Source organism: Sander vitreus, chromosome 9 (assembly GCF_031162955.1).
Source record: "Sander vitreus isolate 19-12246 chromosome 9, sanVit1, whole genome shotgun sequence".
Lineage (NCBI taxonomy): Eukaryota > Metazoa > Chordata > Actinopteri > Perciformes > Percidae > Sander > Sander vitreus.
In genome coordinates this window covers 28,779,547-28,801,290 of record NC_135863.1, presented here as the reverse complement: position 1 = coordinate 28,801,290, position 21,744 = coordinate 28,779,547, and the positions used below count along the sequence as shown (strand labels likewise).

The following is a 21,744-nucleotide window of genomic DNA, read 5'->3' as shown; positions in this document are numbered from 1 at the left end:
GAAAACAAAAGGAAACGTCAGTTGGAAAGCTAATGTGAGCTGTGGTTTAATGTCTGAGGCTCTTTTTGAGTTATGTCACAGGATATGCACAGAGAAGAGGCACTGTCATGACACAGTATAAGGTTCTTCTCTGTGGTGATGGGTTTGTTCTCGAAAGCTAGACCAGGAGATGTAGATCTGGATGCTCTCAGACTGAAATTATGCCTACAATACAATTTCTAATATGTGAACAATTACAAGTGTCCAATGCACTACTACTACTACAGTACTGCAGGGTTTCCAACAGTGTATTGCAAGCCTGGTGGCCCACCGGGCCAAAATTGCCCCCCACCAGGACCAAGCCACTGGGAATTATTTGTATGTATTTTAAAGATGTTTTTTAAACTACAGCTCAGTTGCAAACGTAGATGAAATCATATTTTTATATATATAATTTAATTTCCAGTTAGCTTTTAGCACTGACTTAACAGCCTGGTTGACACCAGACCCTTCTCAGTTATAACTGAGCGTGGGCAAGGTTCATTCACAGCTCATTTCCAAAGGGGCGTCACCAAGGGACGCCGCTCAAATGCCTCTGGGCGCAATTGGATAGTCCTTCAACCAATCAGACCAACGATCAGGGTGACGTAGCAGCGACAGCGGCATCAACAGGTTGCTGCGCTTGGGTGTCCGTCATGTTGAATGTAAACAAAAAGCTGCTCGCCGTCGCTGCGCTGTCGTCATCGTGTAAAGCCCGCCTCAACGGTTGTGAATGGTGCCTCGATTTGGAAAAATTGGAAATGGGCTTGAATGGGCTCTTGGCCAGATGGACTTGCAGAGCAAATCTAAAATTTGCCAGAAGTTCGTCAGGGTTTTCCCAGGCTACTGACTTAATGTAGGGCCCTATGAAATCTGTCTTATAGCTTATATAGCTAAACTCTCAATTTTGCTATTCCGTCCATGATTCTGTTGTCACAGAAACTGCCATCAGTTGGACCGTTGTCGAAAAATGACACTTGCCACCAGACCAACTTTTCTGGGGCGGAAACCCTGAGTACCATGGGTTAGCAGTGTCATGAGTTACCTCCGCCCCTGACCTAGAAATCCTTGTTACTGACAACGCTCAACAAGCCTTTAAACCCCCACAGCTCATGGCTGTTGATGATACAGCAGCTGTAAACATGCCCTGATGCACTATGGGTGTTTTTTGGCTGTGTAGGAGGCAGATGTATCAGTTGGAGGAGGGAGATGCAGGCACTCTACACCCCATCTACCAGGTTACCTGCCAGCCATGGATCACTTTCATGGCTAAACTTGGTAAGTGTCTCATATTTTCTACCAGAATGGGAAACAGTACAGTGGCACTCATACGTTTATGAACCCATGCTAAATATGACTAAAAAGAGGAATAAAAAAAATTGGAATTTAACATAGGGGTGTACTGACCTTTGTCCCCTGTATTTTAAGGAAGAACATTTATTTATTTACGATACATTATTCATTCACAAAGAAAATTGGTGTCCTTAAAGGTTGGATTTTTCCTCATTTTTTTAAATTAAGGCATTAAGATCAATTCCCAAAAGATGATGTTTTTTATTCCTCTTTTTAGTCAACTTTAGCAGGGGTTCATAAACTTATGAGTGCCACTGTATATCAGAAAGACTGCATCTGCAGCGGTTTTATATTCTGAGGTTTTTTTTCAACCTGTTATCTCTTTTCTGACCTGGCTGCTGGAAAACAGGGTGCCCCTCCATTCAGCAGTGCACGGCTGAAATGGCTTCGCACTTCCTGCTGCCTTCCATCTTAGCAGAGATTGTCAATTTGGTCAGCTCTCTGGCAAGTGACACGACAGTGAAGGCATTTGAAAAGACGAGGTGAGTCGTTTGTGCTGGGTATGAAATGAGCAGTAAAATGGGTCTTCACCATTCCACTTTAACTGAAAGCCTGACCGCCTTAATGCTGACTTGTCACAGCTTATTACAACTGCTTTTATTGCTGAGACTTCGACCGACATTGCTGCTGTTTTCACCTTCTAAAAAACAGCTTACAGTTGATGTGCTCTCAGCATCATTTCCATTACTTTAAGTGTTTAAATACAAACAATTCAATTACCTACAGGACATAAACTCAAAACTAAAATTTCAAATGCTTTCAGGCATTTCAGTATTTTCTTTCCAAAAAGTTAGTTTTTTGCTACTGTGGTGCATAGTTGCAAAAATGCCTTAAGAAAATATTGTCTTATTGGGACTTCAGCTTATTCACCGTATCCCCCAGAGTTACATAAGTCCATACATACCCTTCTCATCTCCCAGTGTGTCGTAACTCTGTCTGACACACCCACCGCTAGCCTAGCTTAGCACAGATCCTGGAGGTAACTGGCTCCATCTAGCCTACTGCTCCCAATAAGTGACAAAATAACATTTTCCTATTTACATGTTGTGATTTGTATAGTCACAGCGTGTACAAATAACAACATTGCATGAGACACAGCCATCTTCTAACCATATACAAACTGGGAACTATATTCTCAGAATGCGAAGCACTGCTATTTCTGCTACTTGGGCGGAGTGATTTGCTCGCAGCACCTGAGAAGCCCCGTGGTGAGGAGCAGAGAGTAGCAGTGCTTCGCCTTTCTGAGAATATAGTTCCCAGTATGTATACGGTTAGAAGATGGCTGTGTCTCATGTGACCTTGTTATTTCTGGAGCCGTCAGACAGAGTTACGACACACACGGAGATGAGAAGGGTATGTATGGATGTATCTAACTCTGGGGGATACGGTGAATAAGCTAAAGTCCCAATAAGTCGGCGTGTTCCTTTAAACCAGCTGAGCAAATTGTCATGTCCGGGGGAAAACTATGGAAGTAAATCTGTTTCATCGGATTTTGAAATTAAAAAGCCGTTGAATTTGAATAAGAATAAAAAATTCAACGTAAAAAATTCAATATACCAAATTCCGACGCAAAACACAATGTTTAAAATTCAACTAATATATTTACAGCTTGCTCAAATTCAGCAGGCCAAGTTCAGCTGCAAAATGTGATGTTTCAAATTCTGTGTTAACATCCGGGAACCCAAGGAAAAGCAATCGATTCTAGAATCTGGATCGGGAGTTTGCCATAGTAGCAGCAGCCAACAACTGGAAACTTAGAAATCAACTGTGTAGAGTTTGAATATTGTCAGTTTTACCAAAATTGATGGACAATTGCACATTTGCTCCGATCTGACGTGACAGTCAGCTGGTGGCTGCCGGTATTGCTCGCCGGCCGGCCGGCTGGCCAGGGATGCTCACAGACCCCACTGTCAGCTGGTAGTCTCTCAATAGACTCATGGACAAGTTTATTTCCTCAATCGTTTGTTTAAATAACAAAACACAAGTATCCATTACAAGATAAACAGCAACCTGCGGTTATCTGCCTTTTCGGAGTTATAAAGCTCCACAAGCGATTACGGGCGTAACGTTTACGAGCTGGAGCACGCACGCACGCACGCACACACACGGAGCTGCAGCCAGAGGTGAGGGAGAGCAGCGCCTGACAGAGCAGAGACACAAGTCTCTCTTTAGCATACTTTTATTTAACGAGGGTTGTATAAAACATTGCTTGTCAACATTTGCTCAAACTTTTCTATCAACATGAACAAGTTTTAAGAGTCCTGTTGTCATTCAGGTCTGATAATGCCTCTCTGAACACTGGTCTGTCCTACAGGTGTACATTAGTGTTATGTGGAAATATATATTTTTATATAGCCTATAGATGTGCACTTATAGCCTCCATGCCCAGAGACAACAGATGGGAATTATCATTGTGATAGCCTACTGTATATCTGGTGCAATACATGTATTGTCCCTGTTTTAAATAAGCCAATGAATAAAAATTATAAGCTTGGTGTCTCCCCTTAAAGATACAGTAGGTAAGACTTATAAAACTAACTTTCTGTCCATATTTGCTGAAACTGACCCTATGTTCCAGTAGAACTACATGAAGCAGGTAATTAAAAAAACATCTGGCTCCTCTGGCACCACCTACAGCCTGTAGTGCGATTTACAAAAATCCACAGCTCCCTGTTCAGATGCACCAATCAGGGCCGGGAGGGCGCATTCATTCTCCCCTGTAGGGGGAGGGGCTTATGAGACCTTTGGGGCTTTAGCAGAAAGGAGTGGAGGGACTTAGAAGTTGTCGATGTTCAAATTCTTTGGCTAAGTCCTGGATCTTCACAATCCTACCTACAGCACCTTTAAGTCTAAATAGCATATGCCATTATTTATTATTTACACATAGGCTATGTTAAAGAGAGACCTCTCTCTGCCCTTTCAGACGCTGCTCTCTTACTCCTCTGACTCCTGCTGTGGCTGCCCAGCGAGCTCGTAAACGTCACGTCTGCAATTGCTTGTGAAGCTTTATAATTCTTTTATCTTACAATGGATAATTGTGTCCGAGTCTATTGAAGATTATAGGACCACCTGTAGCATACTCCTTTCAGAAAGCTCACAATAATAGTATGTTCAGACTGGCCAGGAACATTTTGAATTACTCCTCAAATGAGTAGAGAAAAAGAAAAAATCCAAGGCACTCTTCAAAATGATTTTTGAAGAAGGCACAGACAGCCTTCTTCAGGGGAAGAAGGCTGTCTGTGCCGCTCTGCGTGGGTTGCTTCTCCCAATGTCTTTTAAATTTTCTATCATGAAATAGCCAGTAAAAAAGGCTTTTTAAATAATTTTGAAGAAGAGTGCCTTGGATTTTTTCTTTTTCTCTACACTCAATTGAATTACCGACCCCAAAGAGCACCTTCAAGCATTTGATTGAACTTCCTGAGCACCCTGGACTTTTTTGTCTTTCCAAGATACTCTTCATATGTTTTACACAGAGAATATCAGCTTCTGCCTTCAAACAGATGCTTTAGAGTTCATTCTTTCAATCGCAACAGACTTAAAAACATTTTCATACATCAATCTATCCTATTGTTAAACCAGCTACATTAAATCCAGTGCAATTTCTATTCAGGGTTACGAGTCTCCAAGACCTTGTCTGTGTGTATGGTCATGTCATTTTCTGTTGTTATACATGTATGCTTTGTTTCCATACTTGTGTGTTTATGTCATTTGTGGTAATGTTTCATGTATGTCCTTTGGTGTTATTCATCTTATGTATGTCTGTATGTATGTCTACTTCTGAGGTACCCAGGGATGCAAAAAGAATGTCAGCCCTGGCTGACAATAAAAGTTGTATCGTTGTATCATATCGTTGTATCATATCGCTGTATCATATCGTTGTATCGTATCGTTGTATCATATCGTTGTATCGTTATATCGTATTGTCGTATCGTATCGCTGTATCGTATTGTTGTATCATATCGCTGTATCGTATTGTTGTATCATATCGTTCTATCATATCGTTGTATCATATCGTTGTGTCGTTGTATCGTATCGTTGTATCGTTGTATCATATCGTTGTATCGTTGTATCATATCGTTGTATCGTATCATATCGTTGTATCGTATCATATCGTTGTATCGTATCGTTGTATCATATCGTTGTATTGTATCGTTGTATCATATCGTTGTATCATATCGCTGTATCGTATTGAGAGACTTCCAGCTGACAATGGGGTCTGTGAGCATCACTGGCAGGCCGGCCAGCGAGCGATCCTCAAGTCCGACAACATCGGAGCAAATGTGCAATTGGCCATTCATTTTCGTAAAACTGCCTGTATTTGAACTCTACACAGTTGATTTCTCGCATAAAAAAAGTGAATTTAGGTGAAATAGCAGACGAAAATTGTAAAAAGTTTCCAGTTGTTGGCTGCTGCTACTATGGCAAGCTCCCGATGTAGATTCTAGAATTGATTGCTTTTCCTTGGGTTCCCGGATGTTAACACAGAATTTTATACATTGTATTTTGTGTCTGAATTTATATAGTATAATATACATTTGTTGTATTTTTGATTCTTAATTTATGAACTTAGAAAAATAAAGGTGAAAATTAGTTGTTTGTAAGTTTGAAGAGTAAAATTCAGAGGCAAAAAATTCAGATGCATAATTTCAATGCATAAATATTCAGTGCTAGAAATTCAATGGCTTTTTAATTTCAAAATCCGATGAAACAGATTTACTTCCATGGAAAACAACCTTAAATAAGACTTAAGTTTTCCTTCTGATTTTATTTTACAATGTCCTTAGCTACAAGATTTCCAACAGACTGGATGAGAACTTCAGATCACACATTTACTATGACATTTTCTTTTGACACAATCATCTAACTCACTGAACAATAGAACACAAGTTTCTTCCAGTCAGTAGTGGCTCCCTTTCCCCTGCCAGACAGATAACAAGCAATAAAAGTTTGGATTGCATCCCAATTTGAAGTCTGTGAGTATACAGATGCTGCAGGGGCAACATTCTCGAGCACTACCGTAGAGACAGGGTTTTATTCCCGGTTGTAAGTAGTTCATCCACCTTGTTCTTGCATCCAACATACACAAGCACTCGCCTGGTGGGAAGCCCGTGAAGGATTACGTCCTTATTGCTGCACTAGTGACTCCTACTGGCTGTTTGAGGTGGGACACAAACCACCAGCCAAGTTAGCAGACAACAGTGCGTTGCAGAGGGAAAAGGATATTCCACATCAGGAGACAAAAGGGATAAAAATCCTGTTGCCCAAGCGTAGAGGGACTTTAATCATCTTGCATCCCTTCATTCTTAATAACTCAAACCAATATTGTGTTACATATACATCACAATAACGGCTTTCTCTGTTTCCTTAACCTTTTCAGCTGTCCCCCATCTGGAGACATGTTTGTACCATTCCCCCTTGTCCAGAACCTCAGCCAGCCTCCAGACACTACAAGGAGCTTTGTTCTCATTGGCCGCAACTTCCATCAGTGGCACTGTAGCACAGAGCAAGGTAACTGCTAAAGCCAGTGTCTCTAAACATTCCCAGCAGCCACCTGCTGCCAGTGCTCATCCTCTGCACTGCTTACACAGCTGTACAGTAGACACAATGCAACACAATGAATGATTTGCGATCCATTATGCAACACAATGGTCATCTATAGTCAGTTTTATGACCGTTTATTTTCCAGTTTGTAAGTTGCATGTAGTGGCCAAGTCCTAAGAAGTAACTCCAGGTACTAATTCAAAGGCAACTGCAACAGCAAATTCATTTGAACTTTTCTATGACATGGGGGATTGAGAAGCTAGCAAGTACTTGGTTTAAAAAGATTTTTACCTCTATATATTTACCCCATATTTTTGCCTTGTTAGGTTGTTTTCTGTGCGTTGCCCAACGTTAAAATTGGATTCAACTGAACAAACCAAATAAATTAGTGAAGATGTCAAACACGCAGGTCCTGGAAATGTTGGGTTCCTGTGAATGGCCATTTGAATGCCTAAACTGTAACATAGCATTGGTTTTGCTCAACACAGAAGCAGTTTCACACACACACACACACACACACACACACACACACACACACACACACACACACACAGTTTTATGTATCAAAAGGTGTACTCGCATCTTTCAGCAGCGAAACAAGCTGAGGGTAAAACGGGGGGACTTCCCGGAGTTTCTTGACGTGCGCAGGTGACTCCGCTTCAGATCAATCCAAAATCTTATTCTGTGTTTTTGGCAGGCTAGACGCTGTATTGCACCTACAACAAAAGTCCGGTTTACTCATCAATAGGGCTGTGTATCGACTGAAATAACCCAATACCATCGAAGCTTCTCCAGTCAAACGATACATGCATTCAGTACTTTTTGTACCCAGATCTAGAAAGAAGACTTGTATGTTTCGCTCGCAGCCAATCACTGCAAGTGTTCTTTGGCTTTAATGGGACATGTGATTGGCCCAATACCGCAGCAGCTACAACTCATACAGTCTGTGGTGTGGTGAAGTCAAACGCATTCGAACCCTTTAAAAAATGTCCTTGTGTAAATATCATTTGGATAGGAAGGAGAGGTGGAGGCATTTTACACAACTAAATGCTTCCATTCAGATACTGGGTACTGAATGAAGTAGAAAAAAAAGGTATCAAATAAAGTACTCTTTTGGTAAGGTATCGGTATCACTTTAATGGTATTACAATTTTTGGAACAATACCCAGCCCTACTCATCAGACAGTTGGTTCTCTCTCTGCAGATACAGAGGGGTCATTAGTGATGACTGAGAGGGATTACTTTTGTTTTAGTCTGAACTGTTTTTTAGGGAAATCATTGTGCCTTTATATATAACAATGGGAGTGGGAATTGAGATTAAGAGTAAGTCAGACTAAGACCTGGATCTTCACAATCCGACCTACGGCACCTTTAATGGAGGCCTATATTGGTGTATGACAGCGTGTAAAGACTTAGCTGCTGCATGTTGCTAACACCTGTTTTGCCCTCATGTAGAGGAGGTCTAAGCCTGAGTCCAAGCTTCCAACATGCTCTCCTTGCTGCTGCTCTTTGTTTCTGTGTTTCTATGTCCATGCTAACAGCTGTCTAACATCACTGTGTTATTTTGCAAGTGTCTGCTCCGTTTGTGTCGAGCTGTGCTATTCACTGTCCATGCCGCCTTGCTGTTTGTACCATCTCTGTTTGCCTGCAGAAGACAGTTCAGATGAGGAAAACACCCCAGTGCTAAATAGGTTCACACGTAAGTTTGCACACATCGATGCTGATGGGATGTTTTAAATTGCTGCTTTTGATAGAAATGTATTTCTTAATGTGTTTTGGATTGTCTTTATTAAATGAATGTATAATTTAACACACAACACCGCCTAAAAGTGGACAGCTTTCAAACTCCTCAAATGCAATTGTAACTGCTTTACGTATTTACATAAGGCATCAAACAAAGACATTGGGCTCTGTTTTTGTGACTCAAGGCGTGAGGCACAAAGCACTGTCAAGTGACTAAAGGGAGAGGGTTTTTGGAGAGGTTCATGTGGGTACACCTTCCCTAATTAAAGTGACAGAAATATTGTAGAACAGTACGAAACAAGCAACCTTTGCGCCCAATTGAAGTGCAGCCCTGGATTGGCAGTGGCACACCTCTCCTCTGAATACAGCGCCTGGCGAGACATCAGTACTGGCTAGGGCTTGGTATCGTTAAAAAATATTCGATACCAGTACCGATACCAATACCGTGACTTTGATACCGTTTCCTAAACGATACTTTTTTCAATACTAAAAAATAGTAAAATATTACAACAATATGCATTACGGCACACATTTATTTATTTATGTTTCAGCTCCTTCAGTTTCTCCTGCGTGTCTCTACGATGTGTAACGTTAGACAGCCAATCACTGACATTATGCGATCTTGGTGGAAACATGCTGCATGCTGATTGGCTCACTGACTCTGATGAGATTTACTCCTCAGGTATTGAAATTGGGTATTAAATGACGAGGCATTTTTCGATACTCGATACTTTAGAGGCAAAAATAACAAACTTCAACGGCTGCAGATTATATCAGCTGTTGCTAATTAACGTTAATTTCACAAGAAGCCTGATAACAGGCCCAAAGTGATCTTTTGGCTGTCGCGAGCCAGTGTCTGCACTCAGCCAAAGATCATTTGTGAGGGAAGAGTCTGTGAAACAGCGCTGTACAATCAGAGTGGACTGTGTGTTTCTGCAGTACTAACAACTCCCAACAGATGGTGAGTCCTGTGTGGTCAAAAGATCAGTTGATGTGACAGGATCAGTCTCCCAACATCTCAGTTAAAAGCTAACGTCATATCAGTTATTTAAGCTGATTGACTAAGATTTGAATCAGAACCTCCAAATTTGGATCAAACATTTCACATCCATTGGTGATGGGTGTATCTTTATTTAAATATCTGTGCTGAGCATATTTAGGACAGTTAGTAAAGTTATATCTTCAACCTTTTTTTATATAACTGATTTATAACTTCAGTGACTTGCAAAAGTAAGTAGGTACGGCCCTAAAGACAAGCGTGGAGCTTACTCCCCGGGCAGACGTCAGTGTGCCCGAGTACATGTCACTTTGCCAGTACAGAGCTGCACTTTGAGCTGCGTGAAAATACTCCAATGAGTTTCTTAAAAAGACAATAAAAAGGAAAATACCATACATTGAAAATAAGAAATAAAGGAGACAATAACATGATAATTAAAAACAAAGGCTTATAAATGACAGTGCTGTTTTAGTGTTGTTCTAATACAGTAAATAAATAGCTCAAAGTGAAAAGGCTCAGGTTTGAACCCAGATGCACGAGTCAGAGATGAGCAGATTATGGTCAAAAACGTGCAATAATCAAAACGGGCAAACCTATCTGAAGAAGGGTCAGGCAGGCAGAACTAAAGGCTGGAAAGCAAAGGCGTAAGCACAATGGATAATCTGGCAGGGAATGAGTGGAAATGGGAGGGTATATATATACTGCAGGGGTGACAGGGGAAGTTGGAACAGCTCAGCAGGTGGGTGGGGATGGAAATGGCAGGAGACATACGTGGCAGGAAAAACACAGCAGACAGGGAAATGAATACTGCTGGGAAAATACATTTGTTTAGTTTAAAAGAGCTAAGAGTTGAAGCAAATTGAAATGCCATCCGACCAATCTCTGGTAATGGCATTGCCTTATAATGTCCTTCCGACTTAGATATAATGTCCCCAACATATAGATACTGGATTCTGAATAATGTCATGTTAACATGTTATTGTGGAATGGAAAGGAAAATAAACACTTTTGTTCTCTCTCCCACTGATCATTTTCAGCACTTTTTTTTTTCTCTGACAAATGGCTGGAATTTCCAGAGCAGCATTACTGTTTCTTCCAATAGGCACAGCTGTCAGTCACGTGTCAAAAACCTTGGAAACCTCTCAGAGAATCCTGGGTAATTAGTGCATTTGGCTTCTGGGTTCATAAAGACCCGCTGGACAGTTTCTCAGTACATGTGCAAAGGCATGGTATGGTGCTGTCCATTGACCGTTATCCTACAGTTAAGAACAGATAAAAGAGGGTCCTGACAGTCATTAGGGAGTCGGTGTAAAAGGACTTTGATTCATATTGCTTTGCCATTTCACGGAGTTTCTCTCTCTCCTGCCCAGCTCATAAGGGCTTCCAGCGCTTCGAGGCTCTGGAGCAGAGTGATTGGTTCAGTCCAAGCCAGGCCGGGGCCGGGCTGGCTCCCCGCCAGAGGTTCCTCTTCATCAGCATCGTGGACAAAAAGGTGACTTGGCATATGGTAGCCTCAGTATTGTGAATGCCCCTTTAGGCCAAGAGAACAAGACAGAGTTCTTAAAAATACAAAAGGTCCTGATTGTTTCAGCTGAGAATACATCTCTGAACACTGAACCACTGTTGTGTTAAAGGGTACCTTCCTTTTTTTTTTTTTCAACCTGGACCCTATTTTCCAGTGTGTTTGTGTCTAAGTGACTGATGGCAACAACAATCTTTGAAACTGGTCCAGTATTAATGATCGCTGCAGTAAACCGCAGCGAAACAAGCTGTAATGTAACGTTAATGGGCAAATATGCACCTTTAATTTTTGTCCACTAACTGTTTTTGCCACTGACAGGCTCAGATTATTATTCTAAGTGTCTGACAACATTATGGAAAGGATCCCTACAGAGATAGACCTTTTTTGTTAAAGAGTAAGATCCTTTTTGTTATCCAAAAACCCACCAGACTCCATTTACTCCGTAAATAAACAGTAATTTTATCATCGTAAAACACACTTCATTCAAAGTCGACAAAAACAAAATAAAACTACGCAAAACTGTCTTGGTTCGTCTTTACACTGCTCCAACAATTGCCATCCTGATTTGGTTGAAATAAACCCTTAATTCATCCATTTACATGTGGAAATATGCTGGATCTATACACGCTAAAAGTATTATTTATTTAAATGGAGTTTGGTGATGGTGATTTCGGGGCTGTTTCATGTTAACAAACAGAAAGGATTTTAATATTTAACAAAAAGGTCTATCTCTGTAGGGATCCTTTCCATAATGTTGTCAGACACTTAGAATAATAGCCTGAGCCTGTCAGCGGCAAAAACAGAACTTTTAGTGGACGCTAACTGACACTGAACATTTGTCCTGTAGGGTTACATTGCAGCCCGGTTCGTGACTGCAGGTTACAGCGTTCTTGCTCAATACTGGACCAATTCCAAAGATGTTTTAGTAACTTAGACACCAATGCCAAAACAGGGTCCAGGTTCAAAAACCGAAATGACCCTTTAAATGCAGAAGTGCATGTCCCCTTACTGGTCCTTCTTTGCATTTAACAGCTGCTTAGGTAGATGAACAACACTGACTTACTCATAGCAGAGACGGTTTAGAACCGAGACACCCCAACTCAAGAGTAGTTTCCTGTATCAGTGTCACGTGGGCCACGGCCACGCCTCTTTAGCGGCAGGTCCTGAGTGTATTGATTCCAACGGGAGAAGTGACCATGAACACGGATTATGACTGATTCTTTTGCCCCATAGTCACCAAACTATATATATACGAGCCATTTTTCACAAGCCGCATCATCTCCAGAACATTCTGACACTAAAATGTCATTTTTCAGACGGACACATCAGGAGAAAGTTACCTTTGTTTGACACTTGTTTCTGTCTCAGGACCAAACTCTCGCCAGATCTGGCAAAAGATAAGCTAACGTAAGCTAACGTTTGTGAACACCCTTACGAAACCAGAGACGATTTAGAACGGAGACGCCCCAACTCACAGTAGTTTCCTGTATCTGTGTCACGTGGGCACCGCCACGGCCACGCCTCTTTAGGAGAATAGGTTTCTGTCTCAGGACCAAACTCTCGCAAGATCTGGCAACACAGATAAGCTAACGTTCGTGAACACCCTAACAAAACTACTCAATTCCGTTTATGATTTATTCAACTAATCTCTGTTATGCCAAATATGTCCTTCAACTGTGTAAATATCTAATGTTGGCAAAAGGAAATATTAATAAATTATACAAATACAACTTTTCACGCATCCACACGACGTTCACTACACTTTCAAACGAGGCCACGCCCCTTTAGGAGACAGGAAGTGTGTACCGTTTCATACCATTGGCGCTGCTTGAAATGTGCTGTCTTTTGTATAGCGGATCTCTGCTCATAGTTTCTGTTGTGTAAATCACTTATTAAATGGGGACAGTTTCTACCATCTGACCACTTGTCTTAGCTGAGCTTTAAAAGCTAGAGGTGCAGTTATGTGATGCCTACACTGCTCTGCTGTTTACAGGCCACATCTTGTATAAGTGCAAGCATCTTGGGGGTGTGTTTGACTCATTGTTACCATCATTCTTTAGGTGACTCTGTACAGCTACAACTGGTCTGTGGACCTGGGCGCCTCTCTGAACCGTGAGCTGGACCGCCTCGTGAAGTGGCAGAACGCGAGGGCTCATGTTGTCCACTGCCTGCTCAACCAGAAGATGGGCCTCTTCCATCACTACTGCTTCTCTGACGCACCCATCCACGAAATGGACTCCAAACAGGTAAAGACACTGACGCCGTCCCTAATGTGGCGCATTGTCAGCAAGTCAACAACAGAACTGCCGTCTAAACTAATTCAGTGTTCGGTTATTTCAGGGTTTTTTCCAGCATAGAAAAAGGTTTTAGCCGGCAACAAAGGAAGCGCCAAAATAAATTTAAGAATATAAATCGCAATTCAAATCCTCTCCTATTGTGTTTAATAGGAATTTCCCAAATAACTTTTGAACAAGCTGAACATAAACTTGAATATAAGAGCTAATCTCAGTTTTACCGTCCAGATTGTGGCTGTTCCGGATTCTCATTGTCAATTGTCGGATCAAATTGTCGGAAATAACAAGGCACTTGCATAAATATCTGTGAAATAAGGTAACACAGACTCTTTGCATTCACTGTACACGGACCGATCATGCTTACTGTCATGTGTAGTAAACCTCCCCCGTCCCCCCACCCATTCTGGGAGCTGCTAGTTGAGGTGGAATCAACCAGGTCGGGACAGCATCTGGATTCACACGGCTGCAGAAGGTAGCAGGTCCTGGGGCAGACTTCATACAGCTGTTGTACCCTGGGTAGGAATCTCTGTGACCGCCACATAAGAGATGGTGTCACTACCTGTACGCTACCAGCCTGTGTGCCATGTGCTTCTCATGGTGTATGTTCTAATGCTGACACTGATGCTAGAGTACTTGGAATCTAGGGACCTTCCATGGTGTGGTTCCAGTATCAGAGTTCAGAGAAGAAAAATAAGTCAAACGCAAATGGGACGTCAAAGAAAAGGGCCCCAAACAGCTGTATATTTATTACAATGTTTAGATATGAAAACGATTGGATGTTTTATATAACATATATATGTTAAAGAAAATGTCTTTACATTCAATTAAAATCAATTCAATTAAAAAACTATTTGTCCCTGAGGGGCAATTAAAAAGTAATTAACATGAATCCAACATATTGTTTGTGAAAAAACCCCCCACTGATGATAGGCTTACTGTCCTATAGGTAAGGTAGTCACTAAGGTAGCCATCCACAGATACAGTTAAGAATTCACTGTTCCACATGTATGTTTAACATTAAAACGTGATTTATAAAATCATGCCAACAATTAATATTTTAATAGCTTAGTATTCTATGCACTAAAAATATGGTTGTTTAAAGTCATGATATTACACACTCCGGTACAGTAGGTGGCGGCATGCACCTTAAATGTTGAATTGTAGCCCGCCAATAAAACGAATAAGAAGAAAAATAAGATGCACTAAAAATGTACTGTATAAAGGCTTTAGGCTGCCCACACATTATTGTAGGCCCAGGTTAATTGGTGTTAATTGGTGTAGGCCACTTCATTTTATACAATATACTGTATGTAGTAGGGGGTCCCTACTGTTCTAACTCATTGTACCTCAAAATAACTTACACTTATTGTGTACATTTGACTCACTGTGTACTTCTTCAGAGGAAAACATTTTACTGCTACATTTACCTGACAGAGAAATGTTAGTGCTTACTGTACTTACGTTACAGATTCAGATTTTACTCACAAAATATTATGATTTAAAATATGATTAATCATTAAACTATCCAGTATTATGTTAGACCTTGTTGACGTTAAGTCAATGTAAGTACTTTGTGCTGATATAATGCCTCTCTTTTCACTTGAAGTAAACATTTGAATGCAGGACCTGTACTGTGCGGTATTAATAGTTCTACTATTAATTGTTAAAGGTAGGTTGTGGGTTGAGTTTTAAATGAGCTTAGGGAAGGGGCTGATCTAAGAGAGAGTGGGAGATTGGTCTAAACGTTAGGGGCCGTGGCTGCAAAGGTGCAATCAACCCTGTTTGTAGTTTGATGGTGGGATGACTAGCGCCCCATTCACGCCTGGCATTGAGATTCGTACTGAGCGATCCGATCACAAGTGGACAGCTCTTAAGTATGTGAATGCACCAGGATGCATTGAGATTTCATCACTTATATGTAGGATATTACTACAGATATACAGTTGCAGGCAGGACACGGATGACTGGGTGGTACCGGAGTAGAGGAAGTTGCAGTAGTCAATCCGTGAGGTAAATGAAGGCATGGATGACTATTTCCAGCTCTGGGCAGAAGGGGAAAGACTTTAATTTGGATATGGATCGGAGCTGAAAGAAACCAGACTTGGTCCATTTACATTTACGTTTATCTGTTTATCTAGGTCATGAAAGTTAGAAATGTTTGTTATTACAAATGTTAATGAGACTTTTACATTTGGTTTTCTTACATTTGGAACAGAACCCAGAAGATCTGGTTTTACCTGGGTTCTCATGGTGCATCTGTGCTCCTTCGAAATGTGATTTGTCTTTTGTCACACAAAACGAGAAGACAACCAGCTTTGCTATTTAGATAATATAGGAATTATTAACTTACACTAGATGGGGAGTTATTAGGAAATTGAACTGAGGTTCAGGTGAACACAGGGTTCAGTTTACATTCACTATTAATGCTGACAGGCAGAGGCTGTCACTGAATTCCCTCCCATAGTTCTGCTACCTGCAGCTCCATGAGAGCTGGTTGCTGCTTTATTCAGGCTTGTTTTCTGTTTTGATTATCTCAGCACAACTGCTGGACCTCCTGTATTAAATATGAAGCTGCAAATCAATATGCGACTGATGGACTCTGCGGCACAAACCCAAACAAGATTTCTCAGCCATGTGACCAAGCATTTCTATTCTTGATTATCACCCCCTCTGTATTCCCTGCCTTCTTGTGTTGATCATATCCTGGAAATACAACCCAGACACGTCAACGGCCTTGTTTTTCAAAATGAAATACTTTACCACCACAATGCAATTTAGTCCTTGTCAGTTTCCATATATCCTCTTGGATTATTTATGCTCAGCTCTGGCAGAGAGGCTTTCACAGTCTGTAGCTTTTGAGATGTGCTTCCAGTGACAAAACTGTTTGCTAAGCATATTTAACAACCCGTCTTCCTTCACACTTTTACTTTTGCTCTCCTCCTCCCTCACATCATGAGTCAGCTGTCATATCAACCTCACTGTTCCCACTGGTGAGTAAGAGGACAGTGGTGCAGAAAGACTCCAATTACAACTTTGAGCCCAGTGATTTTCATTTCCACAGCCACTGGTCAGAAGCTAGAGAGCCTGACGTAGTGTAAAAGACCATGAGAGCACTTGCATATACATAAGGGGGAAAAAAGGGAAGTTTCTCCAACTGCGTAGACTTTTTGGGGGAGACATTTGGAGTCTGACAGTAGGCCCGAGATATATTGAGAATTGGGTGACTAAAAGGTTGCTGCGGCCACCGAGCTACAGGTTTTCCTTATCTCAGGAAGTAATAGGCTTCCACTGTTTCTAAAAAAAAAATCCATTAAAACTGGCTGGTGGCAGAGATATACTGCTGCTTTACCCGGGATATTACATCATTTTAAATAACACATCAAATTAGAATAGGTCATCTATAATATAACGTTATACTGTCACAATCATTGCAGTTGCATCAACAGTTCTGTTCTGCCAAAATTGTATAAGATGCATTTCTGCAAATAAACATTTAGTGTTCAGTTTAACTTATAGTGACTTTGAGCTGTAATGGAAAAACTGAACTTTGTTCCATTAAATATAACAAATTAATAACAGTGTCAATTAATATAAGCCTTATTGGGACAAGGATTGAGCCTCAAAGTGTTGCAAGAGAGCTGCTATTAACAACAGCGCTGAATGTGGGGGAATTATGAATTTGAGTGTTAAACATGGATTCATTAGCAACCAGGCAGAGTGGGCCTGGAAAGCCCCATGTGTGTCAAGTGGTTTGTGGTAATTGATGTGGTAGTGTGCCCATCTGAAAGCAAATAAATGATAAGATAATGAGCAGGTGGTAGGTCTAGGTGGACAGCATCTCCAAGCCCAACCTGTGTTTCATGTACGAGCAGCAGTGCAAATTGCAAAAGCAATGAGTGATGACATGATTCTTATTCCTAAATGAATTTGTGTTTAATCAAATTAACGCATAGAAACAGCAGCATATGAACAACATGCAGAATGCACAGAGTGGGAGGGAGGGGAGGTGGATTGGTAAATAGGGCCCAGCAGTTCATTTTTGCCCTAGGGCCCCCCTAGCAGGTCAATCTGGCCATGGTTACATTGACACGAGACACAGTTGAATTTAAATGAAGAAAGGTTAAAAAATACAAAATGTCACGTTTAGTGTTGTTCCAGCACTGTGTAGACCTGGCTGCAGCATTGGACATCAAAGAAGACACCAAATGCCCTTTTGGAGCGCCCCCCACGGCCAATTACAAAACAAGCTCAAAGAATAGAAAGAACCAAACTTTTTCTTTCCCTCCAATGGCCCAACTAACTCTTCATCGCCGCATTACTAATAAGTGCGGACAGAAGGCAGAGTCAGAGCAGCAGAAAATTTGCCTGAACAGAGCTTCATCTGTCATGGTCCTGATGAGAAGCAGAGGGAGCACCAGTGCACAGTTTGACCCTGCAGCCTGCAGGCGTGCTGCAGCCACACTGGGGCATCTGCGCCCTCACATGCTCCGCTGAACAAACTCACCCAAAAGTTCCTCTCAACAGCAACCAGGGCACACCAACTATGCTCTGGAAATGTACGTATCCAATAATAATAAAAAATACTCATCAACACTGATATACAGTGCAGTGAATATATTATGTAAAAAGCCACAGGTCGTGACAGTGAGGTGGGCTCTGTAGCATGCGAGTGTTGACGCTGACCATGCAGACATTGATGCATACGCCATTCCAGCTCATCCATAACATTTTCAGTGGGAGGAAAATGGTCATTGTGTTATTTGAATATTCCTAAAACTCATTTTTTCTCACAAAAATACATTAAAATTATATTTCATTTCAGCCACATACTCAAAATAATGCTCCAGATGAACAATAATATGATTTTAAATCAATAAAAATAGTGTTAATAACCAAAAACAATGTAGAGGGGTATGATTAAACAATATCAAATTACGAGACAAAATTAATAATGAATACATTATTTTTCATTAAGTTCACAGTACAATGTGACAGTTTTGTTACTTTTTTGTGTCTATAAGTTTGAGAGACTTAATATGTTCCCTGAATTCTCATAAAAAAGCAGTGAAATTGGGGGAAACATTTGTTATTTTGTATTCATATAAGTAACATTTGCCAGATAAAATCAATAAGTTGCCAATTTATTCAATGTTCCAATTCTCATGTTCAAAATAAAAAAAAGATATTCTTACATTCAATACTGATAGTGTAATTGGTTTTTACACCTGGAGCATTGTCATTTAGAAGTAATCAATCCTTTCCTCTGATGCTTCAAGAGCTCGAGCTTTTTTTTCTAAGCAAGTATTGTCAAACCATTCAACTGATGTCCTTTGTCTTTTTTGACCCATTGCTTCTATTTTTCTTACTTTCCATCTGTCTTTTCCAGGATCCCAACCCGTTCCTAAGCCCCTCCATGGAGCCGGATGCGTTGCTGCGTAGCGCAGTTCCCCCTTTGCCCAGTAAAGAGCAGGGCAGGCTGGGTAGCTCTGGCCGAAGCCTCGCTCCGCTCCACTTCCCCTCCGAGCTGCTTCCCTTTGACGAGGCTCTGAGGGACGTGTGCACCATCCGACCCTTGATGGAGGGGGATGCGGTGGCCCGACATGGCGGCCAGCTCTTGGAGATCAAAGCTACGGAGCGGAGGGGTTAATACTGCTACTACTACTACTACTACTACTACTACTAATAATAGCATTTTTGTCCAATGAGCTCATCAAACTCCACACTGGACAGTAAGGGTCATGGCTTTGTCTTTGTGCCGACAGAACTGGAGAAACAGATGAAGATAGAGAACCTGTTTGTGACTTGGCAGCAGAGGTCAGCACAGTCCAACATGCCCATTTCAGTAAGTACCCCAAGTCATAGTTCTGAGAACCACATGCAGACATAACTAAATATTTGTAACTTAAAGACAGTAATGTAATAGTTATAAGTTGTAAGGTTATAGAATAAAAGGACCTTAGAGTTGGACTCATTGAGCCAGAGACACTCAGCCTTTGAGCATATATTTAAGGAGCCCCAATCACAGTTCATTCCTCTGGGAAATTATTTAGTATTGCCTTGTTTCAAAGGGGGGAATATCCGGTCTAATTAAAAAGGTTTTTGTCTTCTACAGTGACCTCTCTAGAGAGGTTACATGGTGGCATTACATTTACAAATTTGATATTGCAGCAGACACCCACAGAGCATTCTTACTCTAGCACATCCAAGAGGAGTTCTGCAGCCTGACCAGACCCACAACCATTTGGACTGGCAATTGGTTTTAGTTGGATGAACTAAATTAACTATTATATGTGATGTGACTGCATCATAGTCAGGTCAGTCAGATCTTATTTTCCTGCCCCATGTACTTAATACACTAAGTTTAGTTTATCTTTGATGTTGCAGCTGCCTGTAAACACTGCTCACTGACTACAAGCTACAATATACAGTCTTGTCAGCTTTATTCTTAAACACAAAGTTGTTATAGTCTTATGTATCATAATTTGTATTCTCTCAAAGTTTACCCTCTGCAGTGTCACCATCTAATCCTAACATGGATGTCTCAACAGTGGGCAGATTTAGAGACTTTGAAGCAGTCGTCCAGGCTTGTCCACTACTGTGCCACCCCTCTCCTCTTTGACCCCGTCTTCCGCAAGCAGATCCAAGAAGAACAGATTGTTCAGCCTCCAGCCAAGGTATGTGTGCTGTCTGACTCAAAGGAAAGTGACAGGAAGAGGAGATTGTGTCTTGATTAACTGCTGTCTATAGATGCATCAGTGACTTTTTACATACCGCTATTCACTAGAAACACAAACTATTTTAGAAGTTGAGACAGTTGTGCATTGAGCCTCGTCTATGTTTGCACCATATGTTGTTTAAATGAAGAATTTAACATCTGACCAATTAGACTTTTGGCTAACACCGGCACATTTGCAGGGATGTTGAGCAGTGTGCACTGTCCCTGGGGAAAACAAATGGTAGGGGGGTAATCGAGCAAAAACGTACCTGACAATTTTGTACTTATGACAGGGGTCTTCAAAGTTTTTTAGGCCAGGGACTCCTTAGTTCCAAGAGAGACCGCATAGAGACCCCCTACTGCTTATATTAAAGTGGGCCGAATGGATGAAAATAAATGGTAATTATTTATACATCATGTTTTAATGTTAAAAGTACATGTGGAAAGCACAGTGAATTTTTAAGACTAACTTTATGGCTGCCATAGTGGCTACCTTACCTATAGTATTTTTTATTTTCATATCAATATTATATATTATATATTTTCAGATATGTTTACATTTTTGAAAAAAGAAAACTTTCAAAAAAATATTTTTTTTAGAGATTATTTGGCGGCCCCCGTGCAGTAACTCCGAGGACCCCTTAGGGGTTACGGACCCCGTGTTGAAAATCTCTGCCTTATGTAGTTAATTATAAAAGCCATTTTAATGAGCTCATCCATCCATCCATCCATTTTCTGCTGCTCATCTGGGTCCAGATTGTGGTGGCAGCAGAGTGGCCCGGGTGCCCTTTTTTCAACCACGGCTATAGATGAGGGTTACCAGAGGTGGGCCGTCAGGGCCAACAAGGCCTTCTCTGCTGGCCAAGAGATTGTCACAATCAGAAAATGATATCTGTATAATTTTATATATATATTAAAATGTATAAATATGTATTTATTTATTTCATCATTCCCATGAGTCTATTGCTGTGGTTTCATTGGTACTCTCTCTCTCTCTCTCGGTTGTGCGGCTTCCAGTGCATTTAATAAATTGGAGCTTTTATCCAATCAGATTTCCCCCCTGTTCTGTCTCCGGGTGAAAAATCTAATCTTAGGCCTTCAGAATTTCCAGGGAATCCCTCTGCTGTTTAGGCAAATAGGGACGATGTTGTCGATTGTCATATTCTTTAGCCAATCGAGAATTTGAGTTTGCCCTGTTAGGCGTATTCTTTGACAGGCCGGAGCCTTCTAGCTGGCCTAGTCACCTACGTCGGCATTTTTTTGGACCAGTTAGCCAACTGAAGTAAAACTAGCTAGCATCACATAACCTTAGCAGTAAAGTTAGTTCAAATTAGTTTAAAGTTTTAGATGTAAAGTTATTGCCAGAATGGACTTTTTCTTCAAATGATGAGCTGCATGTCATGACATATTTATGTATCTTCGATAGTGTATTGAAACTCTCTAGGTTTTGAGCCTTGTGTTAAATCACTTTATTTCACAAAATATTGCCCTAGTTATTCAAAGGTGTTTTAATTGCTGTAAGATAGTACTGAAGGTTACAGCCGTTACTTGATTTGACGCT

General features: G+C 41.0%; 1 protein-coding gene across 8 annotated transcripts in view; it reads left to right on the top strand.

The window, feature by feature from the left end:
- The window catches only part of szt2 (SZT2 subunit of KICSTOR complex), a 154,158-nt gene that overhangs the window by 106,530 nt on the left and 25,884 nt on the right, over window positions 1-21,744 (top strand). For 6 of the 8 annotated variants that reach the window (XM_078259548.1, XM_078259545.1, XM_078259549.1 and 3 more), the window contains 9 exons: window positions 1,199-1,296; window positions 1,721-1,853; window positions 6,749-6,879; window positions 8,564-8,611; window positions 11,023-11,144; window positions 13,235-13,420; window positions 18,855-19,110; window positions 19,231-19,310; window positions 20,017-20,142. In XM_078259548.1, the coding sequence (XP_078115674.1) occupies window positions 1,199-1,296; window positions 1,721-1,853; window positions 6,749-6,879; window positions 8,564-8,611; window positions 11,023-11,144; window positions 13,235-13,420; window positions 18,855-19,110; window positions 19,231-19,310; window positions 20,017-20,142 (1,180 nt within the window). The remainder of the gene's footprint in view (window positions 1-1,198; window positions 1,297-1,720; window positions 1,854-6,748; window positions 6,880-8,563; window positions 8,612-11,022; window positions 11,145-13,234; window positions 13,421-18,854; window positions 19,111-19,230; window positions 19,311-20,016; window positions 20,143-21,744) is intronic. The other 2 variants (XM_078259543.1, XM_078259544.1) reach the window with 2 other exon arrangements.